This window comes from Amblyomma americanum, chromosome 4 (genome assembly GCF_052857255.1).
Source record: "Amblyomma americanum isolate KBUSLIRL-KWMA chromosome 4, ASM5285725v1, whole genome shotgun sequence".
Lineage (NCBI taxonomy): Eukaryota > Metazoa > Arthropoda > Arachnida > Ixodida > Ixodidae > Amblyomma > Amblyomma americanum.
In genome coordinates, this window is record NC_135500.1 from 205,960,286 (window position 1) to 205,985,484 (window position 25,199).

General features: G+C 46.5%; 2 protein-coding genes and 1 non-coding gene across 16 annotated transcripts in view; 1 reads left to right on the top strand and 2 right to left on the bottom strand.

Moving 5' to 3' along the window:
- Positions 1–25,199, top strand: part of LOC144129167 (LETM1 domain-containing protein 1) — a 369,791-nt gene that overhangs the window by 143,344 nt on the left and 201,248 nt on the right. The gene's annotated exons all lie outside the window — the stretch shown is intronic.
- TRNAS-GCU (transfer RNA serine (anticodon GCU)) lies at positions 18,693–18,774 on the bottom strand. The gene has a single exon. It is a non-coding gene; the product is annotated as a tRNA-Ser (tRNA).
- The window catches only part of LOC144129165 (histone-lysine N-methyltransferase eggless-like), a 120,007-nt gene continuing 116,675 nt past the window's right edge, over positions 21,868–25,199 (bottom strand). For all 14 annotated transcript variants that reach the window (XM_077663126.1, XM_077663130.1, XM_077663128.1 and 11 more), the window contains one exon: positions 21,868–22,258. In XM_077663126.1, the coding sequence (XP_077519252.1) occupies positions 22,141–22,258 (118 nt within the window). In that variant the 3' untranslated portion in view covers positions 21,868–22,140. The remainder of the gene's footprint in view (positions 22,259–25,199) is intronic.

The following is a 25,199-nucleotide window of genomic DNA, read 5'->3' on the forward strand; positions in this document are numbered from 1 at the left end:
GTGACGTCATGCAGTCGGCGACTGGGCGCCTCCATTCGGGGATGCCGGGGTGGGGAGAGGAGGACGCGCGGCGCCAATCAATGGAACGCGCGGGCACTTCGTCCGCGCCCAGACGGCGCTGCTTTTTGAAAAAGGCAGCACGCACCGGCTGGCGTGGACCCTCTGTTAAATGGCGCTTTAGACCCGAAAGGTTCAATTAACGCAGCAATTTCACTATTTCATTGAATAAAAGCCTTATTCTCAGGGATTCTTCTCTTCAGGGATCATAAATCTCGCAGCTAAGCCTGCTTCCTTGGGAGCAAGAAGCACGGTTAGTGGTAGCGTACCGTTTTAGAAAGTAAAATTTTTCGACCTCGATATGCTCATTTTTCCAGTTTGATAGACTGCGATGCTTTGGTGTAATGGGCAGGGCATAGTTTATTTTATTCCTTTAGGTTTTTTTTTTTCAGCTCGAACCATAAATTTAAGATCAATTATCTCTGGAGGAAGCAGCACCCTTCTACGTCAGAGCATTCAGACTAGTAATGATGCAAGAAAATTTCAGTGACCCACCTGAGCAACAAATCGCAAATAACCATCGTTGCTGCACGATGCAGCGCTATCTAAATCGAGACCATTTGCTCACCCACCCATTCGTAGAAACGGCTTATCAATTTTCAAAATGCAACAGAGATTTGTTAGATCGTGCAGATCGTGTACGAGCAATAGCAGCTAGACTGGCATTTTAGGTGCCTAGTGGCCGGTGCAGAAACTAGATTACAGGTCTTAATTGTACCACTGGACTTAACTGTGAATGGCACTCTACTGTCTCAAAATAGTATCAGTGCGGGCATGCGTGCGTGCGTGTCTAATGGCAAGTTACCTCACTCCATTTATTTTTTTACAGTGGTAGCTGTTCTTAGCTCGTTCCGCAAAAATGTCGCGTCGGAAGTTCTTCTGTAGGAGGTGAGGGCGGGGGTAAGTACCCAGGGGCCGGCTCTCCTCCAGAGCAATCTCCGGAGGGGGCACCCTCCATTGGTTGACACTCCGGGTACCCATCGGTAAAAATGCATCCCCCACCCAGCACCTCCCGCACACGAGGCGGATACTGCGGTGACTTTGTGGTTAGTGTCTAGTAGCCTCCATTTCCTCCCTATCTCAATCCAGCTACGGCTGGTTCATTCGAGTTAACAACTCGTAACAGCCTTGTGATTATTTTTTCCCTCTAGGTACAGGGTCGTTCAAAAATTTTCAGGACACAGGGTCTGCTATTGTTCGGTATATCCTGGCACTTCAGATTCGGATAAAGCTGTCAAGGTTGTAAGGGGTTGGAACGATGCTTCTTTTGCCCTCTACACATATTTCAAGTTTCTCGGAGAGCGTAACTGCCTGACTGTACTGCTCAAAAGCAGACCCTGTGGCCTGGGAACTTTTGACCGACCCTGTACGTAGAACATGCAGCAGACAGGGGAGGTGCAACAAAGGTACAAAATGATACAAATTTCTATGCACCACGTTAAAGAAGCTCTAAGGGGAAGCATAAAAATAAGCAAGACGGATAGATTATTCCTGGAGAAGAGCACCCACATTTTTTTTATGCACAAAAAAAGTGGCTGCGTTGCCGAGAAAACAGCAAGTCAAAGTCCTGAAACCCTTCCACGTTCAAAGCGCCCGCGAAAAATTACCACAGGGACGTCATTTCTATGAAGCATTCACAATAAAGCTCTGTGACCAGTCCGAGGTGCCACTTCGAAAGACCGGAAACGCGGCCAGAAACCGGGACGGTAGAAATAGGCTGTATGAGTGCTAAAGGATGATGATGATGAATATGGATTTTTATGGCGCAAGGGCATCTATGACCAAAGGGTGCCATGGAACAAGGTATTTTCGATTACTCAAGGTGACGTCACAGACCCATTTTCCAAGCATTTCAACCCTGATAAGCCGAGCACCAGGCCAGGGGAAAGCTTGTACCCATTGTATCACCAGTAGGTACCCACCCGGTGGCACTGGGGATCGAACCCCGCACCTCCCGCATGAGAGGCGGATGCTAGGCGGAACTATACGTGAAGCTATCGAGGGCAGCCGCAGACTGCAGGTCGTCTGCTGATCGGGCTCATTCACGTATGCTTCGGCGATGACGACGCGAGCGTGTGACCTTCGGTGCGTTGTATGCTGTCCTGAAATGTTCATATTGATTTAAGGGATCCTCAAAAGCATGCGAGCAGCGGTCATGCTCAAACGCATTTCATTCAACACCATATCTAAGTGAAAAATTGAACGCGCATTGATCATATCAAAGGGCACGCTGTATGGTCGCATACAACCCTTGTCCTTGGGCCTGTTGCGGTCGTTGCAATTTCTACGTTCGTGAATTGCTTCCTATGGAAAAGAATAACGATAGGTTCCGCCCACTTGCCGGCGATAGCTGTCGACGGGGAATGCTCGCATTACCTTGGCGAACACATCTACTGGTTGAACGTTTTCTGCTCGCAAAAGCGCGTGTCCCAGCTGAAGGTAACCAAGCTTTCAAAAAAAAGGCGGAGTGTCCTAGTTCAGCGGAAACAACTGAGGGCTGTTGAGAGTCACGTGGCCCAGTCGTAATTATTTTTTAGTTCTCGTGAGTTAACCAATTAGGAAAGGCATAGCTCAGTTTTTAATTATTGGCTTCAGGAATAAAGTGTCAATTGATAAGTTGTAGATAGTCTTGGAGTACATCTGGATGAAATGTTTGCAGCAAGGTACCATTTACGTGAAGTTTTCATTCACCGACCTTAAAATAAAACTACTACGTGACATTTGCTGGCACACACTCTCGCTCAGTGCACACAAAAAGCACCGTCGGAGACGGCTCTCCTTAAAAAAGCGAATTTCGTTCTCTGCATGTCTTGGGACGCTGAAGCAATCGCTGTCACGCGGATAATTTCGGATGTTGCGAGTAATTTTTTAAGGCCGGTAAAAAAAAAAAAAGCTTCATGTAAATGGTTCCTTGGTGCAAACCTTTCAGCCCACTATTTTAAAGACGATCTACAACTTCTGAGCTGACACTTTATTCCTCAAGCCAAAATTAAGAAGTCGGCTAGTAGTACTTGCTAATCAATTAACTTTGGAGAACGAAAAAAGCACTGCCATCTAGGCCGTGCGGCTTCAACATTCCTCAGTTGTTTTGACTGGGGCTAGGACGGTCCGACTTTTTTTAAAATCTTGGTTACGTTTAACTGGGACACCTGGACTGTTCGTGCAGTTTTTTTCTATCACGTGATCCGCCGCGGTCGCTGAGTGGTAATGGCACCCGGCTGCGAAAGACGCGGGTTCGATCTCGGCAGCGGCGGTCGAATTTCGATGGAGGCGAAATTCTAGAGGCCCGTGTATACTGTGCGATGTCAGTGCAAATAAAAGAACCCCAGGTGGCCGAAATTTCCGGAACCCTTCACTACGGCGTCCCTCTTAGCCCGAGTCGCATTGGGACGTTAAACCCCCACAAACCACATCTCGATCACTTAATTTATGGTGTGAATATTTTCTGTGGTCGAGTAGCGTTTATGCAAGTAATTGTCCTGGTAAATAACTTGCAGGCAACGGACAGTAAGCTGATGGATTAGTAGTTTTCCCAAGTCCTTGACGTCCCCTCTCTTATGGATTAAGATAATATTAGCATTCCTAATAGACCCCTGTACGCTTGAGGTAATCAGATACTGCGTATACAGGGTTCCAAGTTCTCGCTAGCCGCTTGCCTTCTTTGCATTTCTTGTAAGTGATAAAGTTATAGATCATAGAAAAAAAGTGTAGAATATAGCAACCTCTATATACAGCCTTCGCAGATTGCGAGAAAGCATTCGTTTCAGTCGGAACCTCAGCAGTCATGCAGGCATTGCGTAAGCAGAGTGCATAATAAGCGTATTATCCTTTTAACCAAAGTTAAAAGCCTGGTAGCATATTTCAGTGAGCAGTTGTCCTGGAATAAATATATTGAGACTGCGACAAACAAATTATCAAAGGCCGCCGGTATTTCATCCAGACCGCGCTATTTATTCCGCAATGTATGAAAGAAATTATTTGCGATCCATTACACTCTTCCGTCATTAGTTACTGTTTCTTGGTGTGGGGAACGACTGCCTTTAAAAATGTTAGCAAACTTGACTAACTACAAAAACGAGCCCCCAGAATAATAGGCAACGTTTCCCGAGATGCTCCAACAGCCACAATTTTTCAAACAGTGAATATGATCCCAATACCGCAAACGTATAAATATACTTTATCAAGACGTTACAGAAAAACCGCTGATGACCCAGCCACGTTTTTCAAATAAATACTGAAGTTGAAGCACAATCCATAATTACGGAACGCGCACCCATGGTGACTTCCAGATTCCGCTAACACGAACGAATTATGGTCGTCAGATGATCAACTATATTAAGGCGAAAGCCTATAATGGCTCATCGTGGTCCGTCCGTCCGCGAAATCTGTCACACTATAGCTGTCAATCAAATGACGTCAACTCGATAAAAAAAAAAAGCACTTGTGCACGGCGGGATTCGAACCACCATCATACTGTTCCGCAGCCGAGCGGGCTAACGACTACGCTACTTCCTGCCAACGCATACGCAGCGCTCCTTAAAGGCAGGGGCTTATTATTTTGCAATATTTTTTGGTTGCCCCAACCTGATATATGTCTAGCGTAAGGCACGGGCAGGGGACACTTTATTTTTGGTTCTTTTTACAGTCCCATAATATTGCCAAGCGTAAGGAGCCAGTTGTGCCTTAGGCTGTGCGGGCTGGGCAACATTATTTTTCTTTCTTTTTCTCTGCTCACACTAATAGATGTGTAGCGTAAGGACGCCGGAGAGCGTTTGCGGAAAGGTGTCGAATCAGCCTGATGCCCTCCAGTGTCTCCAGCATTTAAGATTCACAAACAATTATGTACTTAATCAACATATTAACCACACATCAGCAACACAAGCAGCAACACCGCGCTAAAGGCTTTCGCCTCACCGCATCTCAGGTCAACAAAGTGCCCCCTGAATTTTCACCAATCTTTTTGAACACACCAGAGCAATTAGAGCCTACAAAGTGTATTTTTCGACGGAAGCCTGCCCAACGCTGTCCAAAGGAGGTAAGCATAGCAGGGGTCGAAACTGGGGAGATGGGATTAGAAAGTTTGCGAGGATATATGGTAAGCGCAGCTGATGGTTGCGGATGGGGTTAACAAGGGATCGGTGAAAGAGGCATTTGTCCTGCAGTGGGCCTACACATAGTTAGGCTAACGATGATATTCCTCCAACAAACATGGCAGGTGCTCCAGCCCAGCCGAACGCCGCCTCGTCCCTCGGGCCACTACAATGATGACGCGCCAACGAAGCTACTTCCGCACAGTAAGCCCTTAACAGCTGACGCTGTAAAACATGACCGCGGCGGTCTCCGCGCAATCCTTCGGGTGGCGCCCGATAAAGACTATTGCTTAAGGCTCCCAAACATTGTGCACCCCCTCCCTGCCTTCAAGACCAGCAGCAGTTCCTCTGGATACAAATGGAGCAACCGCCTGCGCCTCTCCTCTTCGTCTCTTCTCAGTTATAATGTGCCGAGCTTTAACGGCGGAAGCGGTTATGTCGCGGATTTTTAACGACAAGGTAGTGTGAGGCGTTGTATGCCTTGCCTTATGCAAACAAGTTGGCACTGAGGCCAGCAGTTGCTAGCAGAAACCACATCTAGTTTTGATTACAAAAAAAACGTTAATTGCATGCTGCGTAAAGTAATGGGCAGCAAGCCTCGTGGAAATTCTTGGTAATACAGTCTTTGTTTTTGTCTACTCACACTATTACTCTGTCTACTTTGGCATGTCGCCTGCCGTCGAGACCGCAAAGTGGTGTGCGCATGGCCGGGGATTATAAAGCACAGGGTGCCACATGCTGTGCCGCTGGCACAGAAGTACCATGGTTGCTTTGCAAACTCACTCTTCATAGCCGTCTGCGTCATCTTCATCATCATCAGAGCAACTACGTCCACCTCAGTACTAAGGCCTGTTTCATTGGTTCCTATAGACAGCCCGACCAGCGCGAGCCTATATATAGTAGTGGCCTAGTGGTTCGAGCATCCGCCTCGCATGCGGGAGGTGCCGATTTCAGTCCCCCGTGCCGCCGGGTATCCACCGGGGATACAACGGGTACAAGCTTTCCTCTGGCCTGGTACTTGGCTTGTTTAGGGTGAAATGCTTAGGAAATGGGTCTTTGACCCCAACCATGATAGAGTAAGCTGTGCTTACCGTATCCTCGCCAACTTTCCTATTTCATTAGCCCACTTTCGACCCCTCCTACATTTATCTCCTTTTGTAACCCACTCCGTACCCTAAGGGATCATCTATTATCTGTTCTCCATATAACGTAGCCAGACCAAGTCCATTCCCCCTTCTAGACTTCAGCTAAGATGCCATTAACTTGGGTTTGTTTCCCTGAGCTGATCTGCTCTCTTCCTGTTGACGCTAAGATTTTCCGTACCTCGCTGCATTGTTCACAAATTAATGTCCAACCTCTTCGTTAGCCTCCAAGCTTCTGACCCATACGTGAGTACTGCCGAGGTGCGTACAACTGCGATGTTGTATACCTTCTTCTTGGGGGATACTGGTAAGCTCCTGTTCATGACCTCAAACTGCCGGCCAAATTTATTCCACCCCATTCCTATTCTTCTGACTATGTCTCCATCATGGTCCTGATCTGTAGTCACTATTTTCCCTGATGCACTGCCTTACCATTTCCAATACGGTTGTTTCCGTCCAAGAGTGCCGAACATTAGATTTATTCCTATTAATTTTAGTCTAATCGTTCTGATTTGTCCGCCCGCGTCAAGCACGCAGTGTGTGGCTTTGTAATCGCTAAAGCTTCTGTGCTCTGACTCAACGAATCATAAAGCAATCGATTTCTGTCGTCCGATGCCAGATTCCGGCGCAGCCACCAGAACGCAGCAATGGCATCACGTTTCGTGTCCATGCGCTCAGCTAATGGGGTGTCAGTCTGTGCGAGCCGAGATGGCGGTGACGTAAGCGCCACTTAAGCTGAAGTCAGCGCCGTTACAACGTTGATTTTGCAGCTCAGTCAGCGACCATTTTCAGCCACAGCGTCATTGGAAACTCCTGTCTAGACAGTCTGGCCGCTCATGCAAATGTCATCGACGTGAAACATAACCGTATTTGCGCAAACATAACGCAAGCTTTTTTACGTGTCCGTGGGTCTGCACGCGTCTTTTCGCGCGTGTCTGAGGTGTGTAAGTGTATGCGTGTTTGTGTTCAGAAGCGTGCTAGGCAAGATGCCAGACTAACACTTCCAATTGGAAAAAAATACGTGGACAGTACAGTTTAGTGCATGCATTTGCATGCTTGTGTTCAATAGCGTGTTGCATAAGAACTAACACACATTCATTATTTTACTGTAGAGAGAGGCAGTAAACTATAATGAGAGGATCGGCGGAGAGGTCGACCGGCGGAAGAGTAACCCTGGCCTGCTACTTCACTCGGGGGAAAGGGGAGGGAATCGGAGAGGGAGGTAGAGTGCAGAATGTGTGTGATGACATAGCGTAATGAGTTGCACAGGGGGACACGGGCAATGGAGATGGCCACGCACGCACTGGCTTGCACTCGCCTCTCGCTTATACTGAAATGCGTAGCACTATTTTGCTGTTCATTTATGTATTGCTGCTTGCTTGCCAACGCGTGTGTTCGTTTGTTCAAAAGCGTGTTAGGCAACGGGTTAGGATAATACAAGCACTGCTTTTTATTATACATTTGCGTTTACGATGCTTTTTGTATGTCTGCTGACACGTGTAGGTGTGTGTGGGCGGTATCGTTTCAACGTGCGATGGACTCAACCGCAAGACGATTAAGTTATGCGAAAAAGCAAACCTCTTAGTGTCCGTAGGAGAATGCAGTTAGCGTGTGTGCTAAGGGAAGGAGTGGCGCAAGGATTCCCCTCAGGCACCATGGACGTCATTACCCAGTTTCTAACAAGGAGGCAAAATATGCTAAGTCTAGCGTCTCAGCTCTTCCTGAGGGCGCCCCTGGCAAAAGAGGTGTCGTTCTGCGGAAGCAAGCCTCTCCAAGAGGCGCAAAAGAGAGCAAGCAATTCGGCTGGTCATCACGAATTCCAAGTTACTTGCCGCTCACGCTCACGAGAAAGCACTGCAGCAGGTATCCGACGGCACATTGCACTTGATTCGAAGAGCAGCCGCGTATCGCGTCGAATAGTTTTGTGCTAAAAAGAAGTCTGGTGCTGCAATTTTTCAGCCAATAAGGAAAAAACGTGAGGCATGCGCATCTTAACGGACGTCAGGGGACAGCATCCAGGCCACAGCCGCCGCGTTGCAGTGGATGCGGAATACAAGAGACGATTGCATGCCGTGCGATGTTAGTGCACCGATCTTTCAATCCTGAAAAACTCTTTCCTATCTTCTTCTCAGTTTTCCTGTGCGCGTCTTTTGGCTGTTTAATTTTTTTAATACAAAGCCCGCGAAATATGGAAAAACCCCGTGATTGCAGGCGCTCTTGCGCTTCCATATGAAGCGCGTTCCGAATGAAGGAGCAGGCGCTGTGCTAAAAGTCTCAAGTGTGAACTAACGCATCCTGAGGCCAAAGAAGACGACACTGATACTGGGGCACGGTCGTTCCCGTTGTTTTGGCGGGGCTTCTATGCGCGTGCCTTGTACAGACGCTTGATTTCGATACATATTTCGAGTTTGCTTGCTTGAAGCGACTCTTATCAGTAAGAGGGAGATCTCCTTACGACCCTGCACATATTCCGCATTACACTTGAATGGCTGGCCGACCGCTTAACCGAATATTCTAGGAGCTGTTTCTCAGTGCATCGTTGCCTTATACCGATGAAGTTTTGTAAGAAGCAAAGCTAATAAAATAACATTAAAAGAACTCTATTGAGCGACATGTCATGTATTCAGTGAAATGCAAGAGCAGCTTTGCGGCCGTCCCTTGTCATGTTTACAAATTGGAATCTTATCCTATGATATGCAATCTCATCATTTATGTCATACTCGGAAAGGGGTCTTTAAGGAAATGAAACGAAACGAATCGACCTACCCGTACAAGTGGCTAAACAGACGTCTTCCCTCCAACCTCCACACCACGCCCATCGCCTGCAGCATGAAGCCTGGACTCCACGACGGTTGAAGTCAAGCCCACGCTGCTCAACACAATTCTCCGTTCTCTTCCCATACAGTAGCATACACCACGAAATACGAACAGCAGGTCAAAGCACACCTCTGGAGTCGCAGTGAGCACTCAGCGCAAAACGCGCGAGACGGTACCGCGCATTCTCGCACAGCTGGCAGCTGAGCAACTGATCACACTATCAGAGATTGCTTTCGGTGGCATGGTGTCACGAAACGCCTTTTAAACTGGCCACACAAGGCAACAAATCATTGGATACAAAGCGGTACGCGCGCCAAGGTGGCCAGCGCGGCGCGTTTAGTCTAGGCGCAGCCGGAAATTTGAAGTACCTGGTTACTGGCTATCGTAGTCGTGTGTCTTTTGTCTTTTTTTTTTCAGAGCTCGCTGGCTGTCTAGCACCGTCAGTGCTGGCTCAGTAGTTGACGAACACAAGGACACGGGATCACATATCCCGGCCACGGAGGCCGTGTTTTGACGCAGGAAAAATTCAAAAGACGTCCGTCTGCGATGCGATGTCAGTGCACGTTAAAGAACCCCGCGTGGGCGGAATAGACCCGGAGCCCTCCATAACGGCGCTTCTTGTTTTCCTTCTTTCACACCCTCCTCCATCTAGAGTTCTTTTTTTTATGAAATAAACTGCTTAAACCTGAGCTCAAAGCCTGTCTGCAATAACGAGGACAATGAGCCTCATTACGAAAGGTAAACGGCTGCAGTCAGGAGTCGTAACTGTGCTGAGTAAGAAGAAGCCATGCTTTCCATCCACTTTGTTATTGTTCGTTGAATCCAATACACATACGCAAAAATGCCCATACATAAAAAAAGAAATCAACCAGAAAGTAATGTTAGGTGCCATTGAGGAGGTAAGTTGATTAATTTGGTTCGCATTAATATACGGTAAGCTTTTGATGTTTTGGTGAACAAGTTGCTCTGAAGCGGATGGTAAGGGGAACAGCTTGATAGGTGCTCCCGAAATCACTCCTCATGTAAGGAAGCTGCCAAGCAGGAGGTAGCATGTGGAAGTCAAATTCATGCGTGTTCGGCGGCCTGCACAAATGGAAAAAATTAAGCGGACCAAAAGCACAGTTATATGCGCCTGGAATGGCTTCCCAGGAGTCGGAAGCAAGTAAGACCATGACATGTCAGGGTTTGACATGTCATGGTCTTAGTGAACTAAAAACATAGATGGGTAGAATGCCGCTCTCTGTGGCATTTGTGCACCATAGACTCAAGAAGCCAACCACTGCGGTGGTCCTTAACAAAAGTAAAATAAAATAGCCTGCATCGACACAGTCATAAAGTGAGTCATGGGCAGTGCCACAGGTTCAATTGCAAGTGTAATGCCTTACCATCAACTCAAGTTGCAACTTCAGTTGAGAACATTTGCCTTTTATGTTTTGTGGCTTACCTTGAGAAATAAATGCTTGTCCCTGCCGGCAGTCTGGGATAAAATCAAACAAAAGTATGGACTCACAATACCTTGTGAACTATGTCTTGCAAACAGGCTATCTCTTACCCGCACAATGTGGTTGATACAGAAGTGGTTCATGGTTGCTTTCCTGCGCCATCGCAGCAGAACGTTAGCAGAGATCCTCCTGTCTTGGTAATATACCTGCATCAACTCAATATACGCCAATATAGCTTACCTTAGAGCCGCTGAAGGTCAAATCTGAAAGACAAGACGAATACAGCTGCGCGTTTGTGCAAGGCTCCTGATATTGCATCATCACCAAACAGTCCCTTAATCATCGGTATGATAACGCTCATGCAAGGGCAATGCAGACTAGAGATTTCATACGCCACTGCACAAAAGCATTATTCCAGGTGCTCGCCTTAGAAGTGGAACCATCCCAAAAGCAAGCTATAAAGATAGCCTTCTCATTACAATCTAATCAATCCATAATAAGATGTTGCCATGAATTTACGTAAAATTAGCCCAAGTCCTCACTCTCCATGGCCCACAGTAGCAGTGCTGAAGAAAGAAGAATGAAACAATTTGGTTTGTGAAACAAACATTAGCAAACAGCATGCACCTGTACAGAAAAGCATGAGGTGAAGCAACAGTATAAGTATCACTGTAACTTTAGAAGTTGAGCCGGTCAGGAGGTCCTCTGAAAACCACCGTTGAACAGCTTATATCGAAAAGGAAATGTACAAATATGAAGTAGGAACAGCGCCAGCTGTGCGCGGTGCACTGAATTACCGAAAATTCAAGGAGCCCTGCCTGATAAGAGGCCAATTCACTACATTGTAGAACAGCCAGCATACATACAGAGCACCACCACTGAGGCAAAAAGGATAAGTTACACATTTAAAAAAGGCGCAGGCTATCAATTAGATTGATGCGGAGGGTGGTGCGAGAGCTTCTTACCCTCTCCTCCTACAGTCTGCCACAGTCCGTTACTACTTACACCTACTGACACTATGTCCCAGCTTTATTGCTAATTAAAACGACTTACAACATTGCACTCACTACTATACTACTAGCTTGTTTCACTCGCCAATCTATTCCGATTCTGATTCTCTTCTATTTCTGATGCTGTTCCATTTCTTACTGTATTACAATTCTGATTCTATTCGATTTGTTATTCTATTTCTCACGTATTGCGATTACTTACTATACGCACCTACATCCATTATTAACTACTACATGCACTTTTATGTTAATTAATATTCCTCGTTACTAATCACAAACTGCTAATTAACACTACATACTATCATACAACTAGCACTATACTGATACTACTATTCCATTATCCTCTTCTGTATACATTAGACGCCTTCTAGACATTAGCACACCAAATTTCTTTGGAGTTTGTGACTCGAGATTTTAAGCATTGACTCTTGTTGTGACTTCGGATCTCGGAGGTGAACCTTCGTTTCAACACCCGCAAAAATTCGAGTAGTATCGTAGATTTTTCTTGGGATGTCTAAATTATCTTGGCTATATTACTGGCGACATGCTTTTTGCTCATGCTTCAGCATTCGTGGCATTCTCTCAGAACTGACTTTTGACACCATCAAAAAATCGCGAATGATACTGGAAACCGCGCCTACTGAAGTGCCTAGTTCATGTGTTATAATACCGAAGATCTTCCAAAATCACGGCCTCCCAATTACAGCGGTCGTCATGGTCCCTAACGCCTTTAAACAGAGCCAAAAACTTAACTTGGCGGACTGAAGGTGAATCCAGACCATGTAGAGCAATGATACTTTTTGATTAGGTCTCTTATTTCACTTTAATCGCGAAACAAAATTAGAAATCCCTAGATTTCTTTCTAGCCCACACCAAACCATACTTGTCATCCCGTCACTTACAGCGCTTTAATCAGACTGGACTGCTACTGTGTGTTCATGGTCGGACTTGTCTCAATCTGCACCGAAGAGCTCAGGTCCCCATTACTGGCGGAGCATGCTGGGATAGACAACTTACTGAACACCCCTCGTATAAGGTATACATGTCAAGTATTATTTATTTGGGCAAGTTCAGCACGTTGTGTCGTCCACTTCTTTCTAGATCTGTGTTTGCGCTGTGTTTTCTATTCTTAACGGACCTATCACGTGACGCTCTGAAAGTTTATGGTTTATGGGGGTTTAACGTCCCAAAGCGACTCGGGCTATGAGGGACGCCGTAGTGGAGGGCTTCGGAAATTTCGACCACCTGGGGTTCTTTAACGTGCACTGACATCGCACAGTACACGGGCCTCTATAATTTCGCCTCCGTCGAAATTCGACCGCCGCAGCCGGGATCGAGCCCGCGTCTTTCGGGCCAGCAGCCGAGCGCCATAACCACTCAGCCACCGCGGCGGCCTCGCTCTGAAATTGTTTGTTTTGACTTATTATATACTGGTACCTCGGCCTTCTGGCCAAGGCCCTCGTTAGGCGGGTCGAGACTGTTCCTTCGCGCTACCATGAAATAGTACTACAGTAACGCTCTCCGCCTTGATCGTAAACTCTACCCCGACCCTCATCCTACTCTTTCTGTGCGGGAGGCTCACATCCTTCGACAGATACAACTTAGCACACTTGTCACACCTGCAAGGCTTCAGGTATACAAATTGCGTCGAGATCCTTCATGTCCCAACTGCCCTGCCCCTTATGCCAACCTCTTCCACTGTTTATTCTCCGGCCCGGTTGCTGTGCAAGGGGGTTTCTTCCTCCCCCCCCCCCCGTCCTCTGTCGGGACCTTGCTGGACTGGCTTGGATCTGAAGGTAAAGACGAACAGCGCCTGCTCGTGCAGCACGCCATCGACGTATTAGGCGCCTAAGTGTTGTGCCCGAATAAAGTATTGTACTACTAGCACTACTACAACTACGACTGCTACTACTACAACTTGCCCTGCTTGAAAATGTACTTTAGCTGCTTTCCGGTATCGGTGGAAACTGTCCTGATTGGGTGCTTATTAATTCTTGGTCATACCAACGCATATCAGTTCAGTTGTTTTCTGCATGTTCGAGTGGACCTTGCGCCATTCGCCATTTCAGTAATCCTTGATCATCCCTGCGCAATCATTACGCGCGCTTTCTCATGCTCGCACAGTGTTTGCACCAATTATACTATTGCTTTCTTCGTAGTCAAGTCATTTCACCGGATATCAATTCACTTTACACTTTAAAATAATTCTTGGCTGCTGCAATTTAAAATCTTCCTAAATATTCCAGCTCATTCGTTTCTGAATGTTTAAATGTTAAAACAATATTTTCAGATCTTGAGTATTTCTTTACCTTTCCTTGGCTCCGCTCAGTTTTGTGAATCGCCTCATTCATAATCATCATCATCAGCTGACTACGCCCATTGCAGGACAAATGCCTCTCCCATATCTCTCCATTTAGCCTTGTCCTGTGCCAGCCGCAGCCACCTTTTCTCTGCAGACTTCTTAATCTCATCTGCCCACTTAACCTTCTGCCACCCACGCTTGCCTTCCCTTGGAATGCACTCCGTTACCCTCAAGGACCAGCGGTTATCTTGCCTTCGCATAACATGTCCTGCCCAAGCCCATTTCTTCCTCTTTATTTCGACTTGGATGTCATTGAGCCGCGTTTCTTCCCTCACCCACTCTGCCCGCTTCCGGTCTCTTAACGTTACACCTATCATTTTTCTTTCCATGGCTCGCTGCGTTGTCATTAACTTAAGCTGAACCCCTTTCGTTAGCTTCCACGTTTCTGCCCCGTAGGTGAGTACCGGTAAGATACAGCTGTTGTACACTTTTCTCTTGAGGGATATTGGTAAACTGCCATTCATGATCTGAGAGAACCTGCGATATATGCGCTCCACTTCATTCTTATCCTTCTAGTTATTTCCCTCTCATGATCCGGATCAGCTGTCACTACCTGCCCTAAGTATTCCTTTACCACTTCCAGCACCTCGATGCCAATTGTGAACTGCTGTTCCCTTGCTAGACAGTTGAACATTACTTTGGTTTTCTGCGTGTTCATTTTTAGAACCACCGTTCTTCTCTGCTTGTCTAACTCATTGATCATGATTTGCAGTTCACCTCCTGAGTGACTCAGCAAGGCAATGTCATCAGCGAATCGCAGATTATTTAGGTATTCTCCATTACCTCTTATCCTTAACTGTTCCCAATTCAGGCCACGGAATACCTCCTTTGAACAGGCGGTGAATAGCATTGGCGAGATCGTGTCGTCTTGCCTGACGCCCTTCCTTATCGGAATTTTATTGCTGATTTTATGGAGGACTATGGTAGCTGTGCAGTTGCTATAGAAATCTTGCAGTATTTCCACATAAGGCTCTTCTGCACCCTGATTCCACGATGCCTGCATGACTGCCGAGGTTTCCACCGAGTCAAATCCTTTCTCGCAATCAATTAAGGCTATATATAGTTGCAACAGGGCAGAAAACTGAGCTAGTTGGTATACGTTCATTACGATGACGTTCCAATAGTTATGATAGTTGCGAGTAAGCGCTGTGTCCCCTCTGTGTCGTTGTTTGTGAGCGCCTGAATTTATCATAATGCTATATATAGGGGTTGGTTGTATTCTGCGCACTTCTCTATCACCTAATTGATAGTGTGAATATGATGTATTGTGGAATATTCTTTACGAAAGCCTGCCTGATCATTTGGTTGATTGAAGTCTAAGGTTGTCCTGCCTCTATTAGCGAATACCTGAGTACCTTGTAGGCAACGGACGGTAAGCTACAGCTCTCTTGGTTCAGCCTCCCTGCACTTGGAAACATTAGAAAAACAAACATACGGATTCCACAAAGCGTTCAAGCTCAAGCTCTCCGGACCTGCCTAGGATTACCGAAATGTGCCTCAACGGCCACAACCGTACTAATCGCCCACGAGCATCTAATCCCTACCTTCCTAACAGTTGACGTCCTGAGGGCACATTTTCGACGCCGTCCCAGTTTACACCCGCCTCTAGACCATCCTTTCCATCGTGGAGCCTGCACCAAACTCGTGTGGTTCTTTCTACATCCGGCATCAGAAAGTTGATTTATCGCAGACAACACTAAAACAAGTCACACTTGAATATTTCCATGAACAGCACGGAAGCCGCGGCTGCACGTCTACACCGATGGCTCACTGAATCACATCAGTTCATCGGGCTCCATGGTCATCCCCACAAGGGCTACAGAAATCTGAGCTAATTACATCTCCCCACAGTGCTTCGACGGGTGAATAACTGACAGCTCTTCGTGTCGCCGTTGAGCATATCAATCCCGAAAGCCCCCAGCAGTGGTCTATTTTCCCTGATTCGATAGCTGCCCTCCACGTGGAGCCCATGAACATGTGGTCATGAAAATCCGAGAAATACACCCCTCTGCCATCAATAAAGGGCACGGTTTTATATACCAATGGTTGCCAGGGCACGGCGGCGTCGCAGGCAATCACCGCGCGGACGAGGTCGCTCGAACTGCCCACCACGATGGCGATTGTGTGTCGATCCCTTTTTCGCGAGCGGATTCGGCGGGCAGGTTTCGCGCACTTGCGCATGAGATCCCGCTTGCCTCGTGGAATTTCGGCCAGTTCTCGACCTCACGTCTACAATCCCTGGACTGTGACTTGAAGCTTCGGCTTTCACTCGGCCTACCATGAGTGGAAGCAACTTTGCTCCGTGACCAGTGGCTTGGTGTATACGTTTCCCGAATTATTCTTTGTAATTGGTATAGCTAAAAACTCTGCATGTGCGTGCCATCTGCGGGTACTACGAGATTATAGACTACATCCTTTGTGAATAACCTGCGTACAATGCCAAAAGGCAGTCTCTCTGCCGTGCTCAGCAGGGTATAGATCCACGCTCGTTGATAGAGATGAAGATTCCCGGCCACTGACCGCGGCGATCGTCGACAGTGAAGGCCTCTCAAGCACTGCTCCTCTTCTTGAGAGCGTTAGGCCTGCAGGATAGGCTGCGACTTCACCGCATGCTTATGCTGACTTCGCATACTGACTTCATTATCCTGCTACTCCTTCATCTCTATATCGCCTCATCTCTTTCCTCCACTACAAGGCAGCAAACTGGTTTCTTCTTCCGGTTAACCTCCCTGCTTTTCCTGCCCTCTTCCTCCTCCTAAGGCTTTCTTTAATTCCTCCTCCGCTACTGGCTGGAAAACCAGTTGCTGTTTAAAGGGACTAACACATTCCGAGAAAAACAAATCAACTTGCTCAATCACTGCATTGTGTTGTCATAAACATCTGAGCCAAATAATAGGCCTCTGCACACAGAATACGGCCCACAATCACGCGCGAAAGTTGGCGAGCCCTCTCCGGCGACTTTTCCATGCTCGCACCCTCCTCCGTCGCACCGCTCCTGCGTATACCAGTTCAGAGGTGGCTATTGGTTGCATTCTTTTAGACGTCAGGCGGCTACCATGGCCGCAGCCAATTAGCGGCGTAGATCCGGCGGGTCAGGAAGCTCCGCCCAAGGCGATGGGGCCTGCAGAGAAGAGAGCCCCTTTCAGAACCCCTTTATCATTATATTGGCTACTACTTGTGTAGAACTCTTCGCCTACATTAGCTATCTTAACCATATTGCTAATGAAATTGTTCTCCTTGTCTCCTAGCGCATACGCCTGATTTTTGCCTATGTCTAGTTTCCTTTTGACGGAAAGAGGGTGGCTTTTAGGCCACCCTCTTTAGAGCATGCTCGATCCTCTCCATATACTACATAATTCCTTATGTAGGTTACCTTGCACTTAATTATTAGCTGTGATAGCACTACCAGCTCAGTTATGTCTGTAGGGTTGGAGACTTTCATGCTTTGGAGTTTGTTTTTTTTTTAATCAGAGCTTTCTCCTGAGAGAGCTTGCCGGTATCTACAGGTCTAACCATATGCCTCCGCATACTTCTGCTGCGCACTCCGTAATGATAGCTGTGAGATTACCGTTCATAGCTTGAACATTAAGGTCGTCGTCCTCAGTTAAAGCCGAATATCTGTTCTGCAGCAAGGTCCTGAAATCCTCTACTTTCCCGCCGTTCCCGGCGGCGCCATGAAGGCAGACCGCCGCCACCGCGAGAGAAGCCGTGTGCCGAAAGATACGGGGCCAACCGCTCCCTCCAGCTGTTGAGTAAAACTCTTGTTTCAGCTTTCAAAACGACAGTTCAAGAGCAAAACCATCTCACTCCACTGCTTAATTGTGGCGTGAGGATGTGGGGTAAGAGAGCGAGCAGCTTTTGATTTCTTGTTGAAAATCATTAGTGCCAGGAAGTTACTAAGTTACCTTTCTGTGAATAAAATGGGGTGTTTCTTTTTGTTGCTCCTTAAATCACGCATTCACTCCCGAAAAAAAAGCGTTTCTAGATCCTTAATGGCATCACTATCTTTTAATTGATCTATATATGCCCTGCCTCTACGGTCTGGAAATGAATGATAAATATTGTACCGGGGCTGTGACATTCCATCCTTTTTGGGCGCACCTGGGGAGATACGCTGCCTGCTGGGAAGCTCCTACACTAGCCAACCTCCACCCTCAAGGTGCGTACGCCCACCAGAAGCTCGCGCTACAGCGGTACGAAAAAGCGACGGTACTCAATTTGTAGACACAATTAATATGGGAGGCGACCATTGTAGAAAAGAAAATGCAAAGGCTGAAATGTAAAACCAATACTGCAGATTTGTTTCATGATATCGTATGATCGACCGTAAGCTTTTTCTTCTGTTCGTTTTTTTTTTTTTTTTTTGCGGTAATGCCCGATTCCCCCCATGCTTCCGAGTTCCTCCCGGACAATGAATGGCTCAGCCACTACTGCCCAACGCTCGCTTCATATTCTAATAGCTAGCGCTCGTACTTACTGCGTAGCTGAGACTGCTAGGTGCTCTTGGAGGGCGATATCCCTGCTCCCAGCAGAAGAAACGCATTTAAGCACAACGATCTGAGACTCGAACGTCGGAATTGCGGCTTGTGGCGGTCACAGTTGGCCTGCAAGAAGCGAGCGTCGGAAGTGAAACAAGCTTCACGATCATTTAACCTGCTTGAAAATAAATTCTTACATGTTGGCGTTTGAGTTTTCATTCAACCTCAGTGTGCCGACTGATCTAACTCAAGTAAAAAAAGTAAAAAAAAAACTGAAATAAAAAAGGAGCTTTGCGACGAGGATGGGATTCGAACCCACGCGGGCAGAGCCCAATGGATTAGCAGTCCATCGCCTTAACCACTCGGCCACCTCGTCCGACGAAACGAGGGTGTTTTAGAAGCCGTTATAATCCTACAGGAAGAAACCAGAATTTCATTGACGTTCTTATCATAACGGTCAAGAACAAAAGCCCGTCACCCTATCAATACCGCCGTGCCGCATACTGCAAACGGTCACAGCGCGGCTGGGTGCTTTTGCTCAAGCTGTTCAAGCATAGAGTTACTCTATGGTTCAAGCATCAGTCTTGTGTGCGTACTCATGCGCGCGCGGGCAGCGCTGGCGAAGTGGGTGTGTACCCGTCACGACCGGCTTTATTACTATTACTTGAAGTACTATTACTTGAGGTAATAAATCCGGTCGCCGCCACCTCACCATTCAGCTAGTACCCTGTTTTTAAGAATAGCAGCTTAAAGATAAGAGCACTGATGAAAAGTGATGCCACACCACAAAATTTCTGCCACACTTTTACAAACAATCAGCTATATACGCCACAGCGGCCGTTATTGTTCCATTATTCCTACCAAGTTTTCAGTGAACTACGCATGGCTCAGACGAAGCGAGCGGCGGCTTCTTCGCTGAAACCGCGCTTGGACAACGAACTTCACTCGTGTGGCTCGTATGGCGCGATGTAGATCGATGTCTGGTGCTACGTTACGAGTCGTTAAAACGCACGCGGAGGGAAACCCACCCCGTTCTAAGGATACGAGCTGTGCACCCGTCTTTCCTTGTAGAGAGGTTCGCCGGCACAATACTCGTGCAAGAACGGCGCGTTCTGGACGCGTTCTGGCTCACAGCAGTCTGGATTAATATGCGCAGCTCTCGTATGATTTCTACGTCTTTTCTCTACTTGCTGGCAGAAACTCTCGCAGTCCGGAGCATACAGTGCGGGTGTTCAGACAAGTGCGTTGCCCTCTGCTCATACAGCAGCGACACGATTCCAGTGCGCGTTCGCGTTTATGATCAGTCGCCAGATTCATGCACAGTTCATGCAGCTACAGCTTTTTTCAAAAGTTTAGAGCCCAGGGGGTTTGCTACTACGAAGTGTAGTGGGGCTCCTGTAGCATCTGTGGATGTCCTACCCATTGGAGTACCAAAAATATTCTTACCTTCAGGAAGTTTCGATCACTAAGGCACTAAGGATGCATTACAAGCCACGCGGTGTGGCTCAGAAGCAAACCTCTTGGGCTCAACTTTTGACAAAGGGAGTACATGTGCCTGTTTTCCATACTGCTCCCCCAATCCAAAATGCCAATCTCCCTCCAAAGCTTCCAGCAGCATGTCCGAATAATCCAAGATGGGCAGGTATTGCTGGACATAATGGTGAAGACCAATCCTAGCTTTTCTTTGCCGTCACATGCGAGGCATGAATGGAAGCCATAAGCAAGTCTGTCAAGAAATATCAGGCCTGCGTTGTGACCGTCCCGTTGTTTCCAGGCGTGGCCGAGACACCCCGTGATGCTGCTGCCACAGCTAGCAGGAGCAGGTTTTCTGAAAACTTTTGAGAGCATTCAGGAGAGGACTGCTGTGGACGGCAATCGCACAATCCATTGAGAAACCCGCCCCACCATACACCTTTCCTTCCATACCAGCATCCCAATTGTCATGCCTGCCTAAAATCTGCAACAGTAAAACCTAGTTCAATTGCACCGCACTACATTGACCTCCAATTTTAGCCATAATTAATGCAAATTTAACCACTAAATTTTTCTCGACCCACAGGCTCTAAAACAACTGCAGATGCTTGAAATAAAATAGTGCTTGTAATCGGGACTTCATTTAAAAAAAATTAGGCAGCATACCATGCATGGTGTCCTCACAACGAAACGCTTATCAGAAATGCTAGTCTAATGAGCAAAAAAAAAAAACTTCACATGAGCCAGAACATAGGCCTTCACACATTTCCATGTTCCCTTGAATAGCTGGCTTGATGCATGTTTCAAACACTGAACCAATACAAAACCGTTCTTTATGCACCAATGTTACACTGCAGTCTTTGCTATAAAAGAGTAAATTTGTCTGCATTCTTTATTCACATTTTTATCCCAAACCAAAGGCAGGCGCATTCTGAATGGCTTTAATTATGGAACACATTGTAGGTACAATCATATACCGGGTGTCCAAGCTAACTTGAGCCAAGGGTTAAAAGATCAATCATTAGAGACAGGCGAGTAAAACCATTTGAATATTGGTGACAGCCATCTTGCGCACCACAGGCAATTTTTTGTTTTGCAATTAATTAATAGTGTAAGTTTAGTTACCAAAATTAATATTGACTTTAGACAACACATTGCATTTTAGGAGCTGTTGAGCACCTTCAGAAACCCCCATTACATCATTTACGATAAGGAAACCCTCACGTGTCTTTTTCCCAGCTCCAAAGAAAGCCTGCGAAATACAAAATAAACCATGCGACTAATGCACTTGTGTGCCAATATTGTGCTGCTCTCAAGCGTGGTTTGAGCAAACGAAATCACCTGCAGCCTTGTCTCAACGGTCCCGCACCAGCGGCAGGCCAATATGTTGGTGGTGGTTTCAAGTCTGCGTCGGCATGCACACATGACGCCGAGAGTTGCCGCCGCCAACATATCGGCCTGCCGCTGGTGTGAGGCCGTCGAGTCAAGGCTTAAGGTGATTTCGTTTGCTCAAACCACGCTTGAGAGCAGCACGATCTTGGCGCAAAAGTGCATTACTCACGTGGTTTATCTTGCATTTCTTGGCTTTCTTTGAAGCTGGTTAAAAAAGACACACGTGAGGGTTTCCTTACCCTAAATGATGGAATGGGGGATTCTAAAGGTGCTCGACAACTCTTCAATTGCAATTTGTTGCCTAAAGTCAATATTTATTAATTTATATAATTAAACCATTAATTTCAAAACAAAAAAATGCCTGTGGTGCGAAAGATGGCTGTCGCCAATATGCAACTGGTTTCATCCGTCTGTCTCTAATAATTTATTTTTTAACCCTTGGCTCAAGTTAGCTGGCACACCCGGTATAATGGCCACACAGCAGGTGACGCCTTCTTATGTGGAGCACATCTGCTTAGCCATCAGTCCATGCAAAGGATGAGTTGACCAGTGTGTTTTTGCTCATGTGCTCTTGCTTGAAGAAAATTTCAGAGTTTACAAAATGTTCTGAACACATTTTATTACACTTCATTTCATGGTCTGTACAATCACTCTGTACAACAAATTTCATTTCTCAAGCACATTACACTCAAAATGAATTTAATGATGATAAAAAACGCACACTCAGAGAAGTTTGTGGCAGTCTGCTGAACTACAACTGAAATTAACTGAACACATTTACAGGCACGTATTTCTGTGCTCAGGCTTCGCCCATAAACACAAAAGCACACAGCACCGTCTTGTGAAACTCAAACAAAAGATTATGTGAATGTTCAGATCAGATTAGCCGTCCTCGGCACTCCAATGATCCACAATGGCAATACATAACTCTCTCAGGCACACTTCCAACATCATAGTTGTAGTCCCACGTCAGCTCCACACCAGCCCGGATATATCTGTGAGCAGAAAATATAAACAGGCATGGAATGAAATCAGATCTATAAAAGGCCATTTGGGGCAAAATAAAAAAAAAAAAACTCTCAGCCTTCAGAGAACAGCACTAAAGAAATTAAGAAATCAAGCAAGAATAGGTGAAGAGCTGACTACCAGCTAAGCTTCACTGTTTCTCCAGAGGTGTTTAATAGTTTAATAATTGCTTGGCACGTATCATCAGCTCGAATTCCATCATTTCTTTTTTTGCTGCTTAACATGCCAATGCATGGCATGTATCAATGTGTCCAGTTTGTCATCAAATGAGTAAGCAGCCTGCAGCCCAGTCACAGTGATCATTTTTCTGTTCTTTTCTTGTATATCCAGCAAATCAAGAGTTTCAGCAATAGTTTGCCTTTAGAACTCAATACTGCATAGGTAAAGTATTCATCCTTGTGCAAGGCCACAATGAACAGCTGTCTCATTTTGGCTCAGTACATCATTGCTGCTTTTATTTGTAACACTAGGGGCCGTAACCTGAATGTACGTATCTTCCTTGATGTGCACCTAGTGGTTGGAGCCCCACATGCATGAGAGATGGCTGCGCGACAACAGCTGACTCATCTTTCCTTTCATACGTCATTTAGCTTGAAACTGCACTTGCCATTGCATCACTTATTGTGGTGCAAAAGTGAATACAGCAAAACCTCACTGATACGTCCTGGTTCAAACATTCACATGCTCAAAATAGTGAGAAATTAATGCCCCACAGAGTTACACTAATTTTTCTTATATTTAATGTGCTCCACGATAACAATCCAGGAAGCGCGTGAAATGAAAAGCTGGAATACAGCGGCAGTTCACTGCAGTGGCTTCTCTGCACTGCTTGGCTGAAACGGGCGAAGCCGCCACCTCCCGCAGAAAAAAAACTGTGATAACATACAGGAAGCCGTTCTCATGGCAAAGCAACATAAGTAAAAAAACACAGTGGCTTCGCAGTGCCTACGGACGAGCGGGTGGAGCATTCAAGACGTACAGTGATATGCTTAAATACAAACGGGCTGGGTATTAATGAGGCATGAAGTGCAAAAATGCAAAAGTCAGCCACCGCAGCGGCTTTTTCCACAGTTCACTGATGCAAGGGTGCAAAGCATCTGAGAATAACAAGGAAAAGATCCCGGCTATTTTCGCCATTGCCATCGATAGATTGAATCTGCTCTGAAGTTTCTTCCATGCCAGGGACAATGAAAGTACGGACTGAAATCTCCGAGCATACAAAAGGAGGTGTTCAGACCTTGTGCTATCATTTGCCAACTGACATTTTTATGAAGTGAAAATGTCAATAAATAATTTCGTGCTTATATCAGCAGTGACATTTTTCAAAATCTTGGGCACTTTAGAGCATGCATATTCCCTGTTAATACATTTTTTTCCCCCATTTTCAAAGGAAACATATCAACGTGGTTCCACTGTATTACACAACCTGTGCTATAAATGCTTAACAATTTATATTAGACTTCAAAAGTGCAAACAGGTGGCTCCGATTTAAAGGCAGCGGGAACTTCTACACAGCTAGCACAATCGAAGATGGTGACAGTGGCATGTCTTTTCTTTCTTTTTTAATTGAGCAAGAAAAAAAAATTGGTGGTGGTTTAGCTCTGGTTAAACCTGGATTGACGCAATAGCTACAGCTGGCTCAGTGGAACTTGGTCACGTGACCAACCACATGACGAACCACGTGATCAGCCACGGCGCCGCCGGCAGCTGCTCCGCACCACGTGACCAACCATGTGATAGTGTGGCGGCGCAGCCACAGGGTGGCGCGCCACCACGCTGAAGGCTCGAAATGCTGCCGTAATGTAGCTATTGCTACAAAAAGTTAAAAGCCACACCCATTTCATCTTCTCCACTAGGTGGGCACTTCAAGAATACGAGCCCAGATATGCACAACACTCTGTATATGATATACACAAAACATCCACATCGCACCAGTCACCAGTTGCACTTATTTCGCATGTCTTTGTAAACGAAACAGTTCGCTTTGAACCTTTGCTTGAATTGACTATGACCAATATCTGCCACGTCTGACCTGCAACACACAGCAAGTCTGCATAACTACATCAGAGGACCTTGCAAAAGAACCTGGTCGCTGCAGTAGTGATGGTGGCAAAAGAACCCCGAGTGAAGTATTACTGCTGAGCATGTCACATGATAAGTTTGGTTTATGGGAGTTTAAAATGTCCCAAAGCTACTCAGGCTATGAAGGACGCAGTAGTGAAGGGCTCCGGAAATTTCGACCACCTGGGGTTCTTTAACACGCACTTGAACCCCGCCATTACGTTTTAGACAGGGCTGTGGAAAAAAACTTCGCAGCTGGAAAATATAGCAGACGAGAAACATGAGCTGAAAAAATGTACATCACTGCCTCCCATCTTTTTTTTTTTCCCAATTCTGGTAAGGGTGGCACGCTTCTTGGCAATTTGCAAGGCTTAGTGGCTTTCACGATCATTTGCATGCACAGAATGCCCTAAACGCCCTGTGAAAGTTATCAGTCTGGCTAAGCAGATGTCAGTGGAAGGAAGGCAGCAGCGAAGAAAGAGGGTGCGCAAAATGGGTGAAGTTTATGCATGCGTGTGCGCTTCTGTGCTATTTCTGCGACAGCCGCTTTAATCCTATGAAATCCTCATCTACCGGAAACAAGAAACTGTGCTTTAAGCTACAGGCGATAATGAAAACACGGATGATAGGAACATTGCCTTGGAGCCAAGCCACGTAACTGTGTCTTGTACAGCGTGGCATTTGCCGCAGAGATTCGTCTTCGCACCTTCGATTGTTCACACTCGCAACGCAGCGGCGATGAAATTGCATCAACAGCCGCAACAAGGCTCATGCCGCTCGTAAGTACGCTCGGCGTCGTCCTGGATGCAACACGCAGAAAACCGCCGAACACAGTGGCGGCCAAGTGGT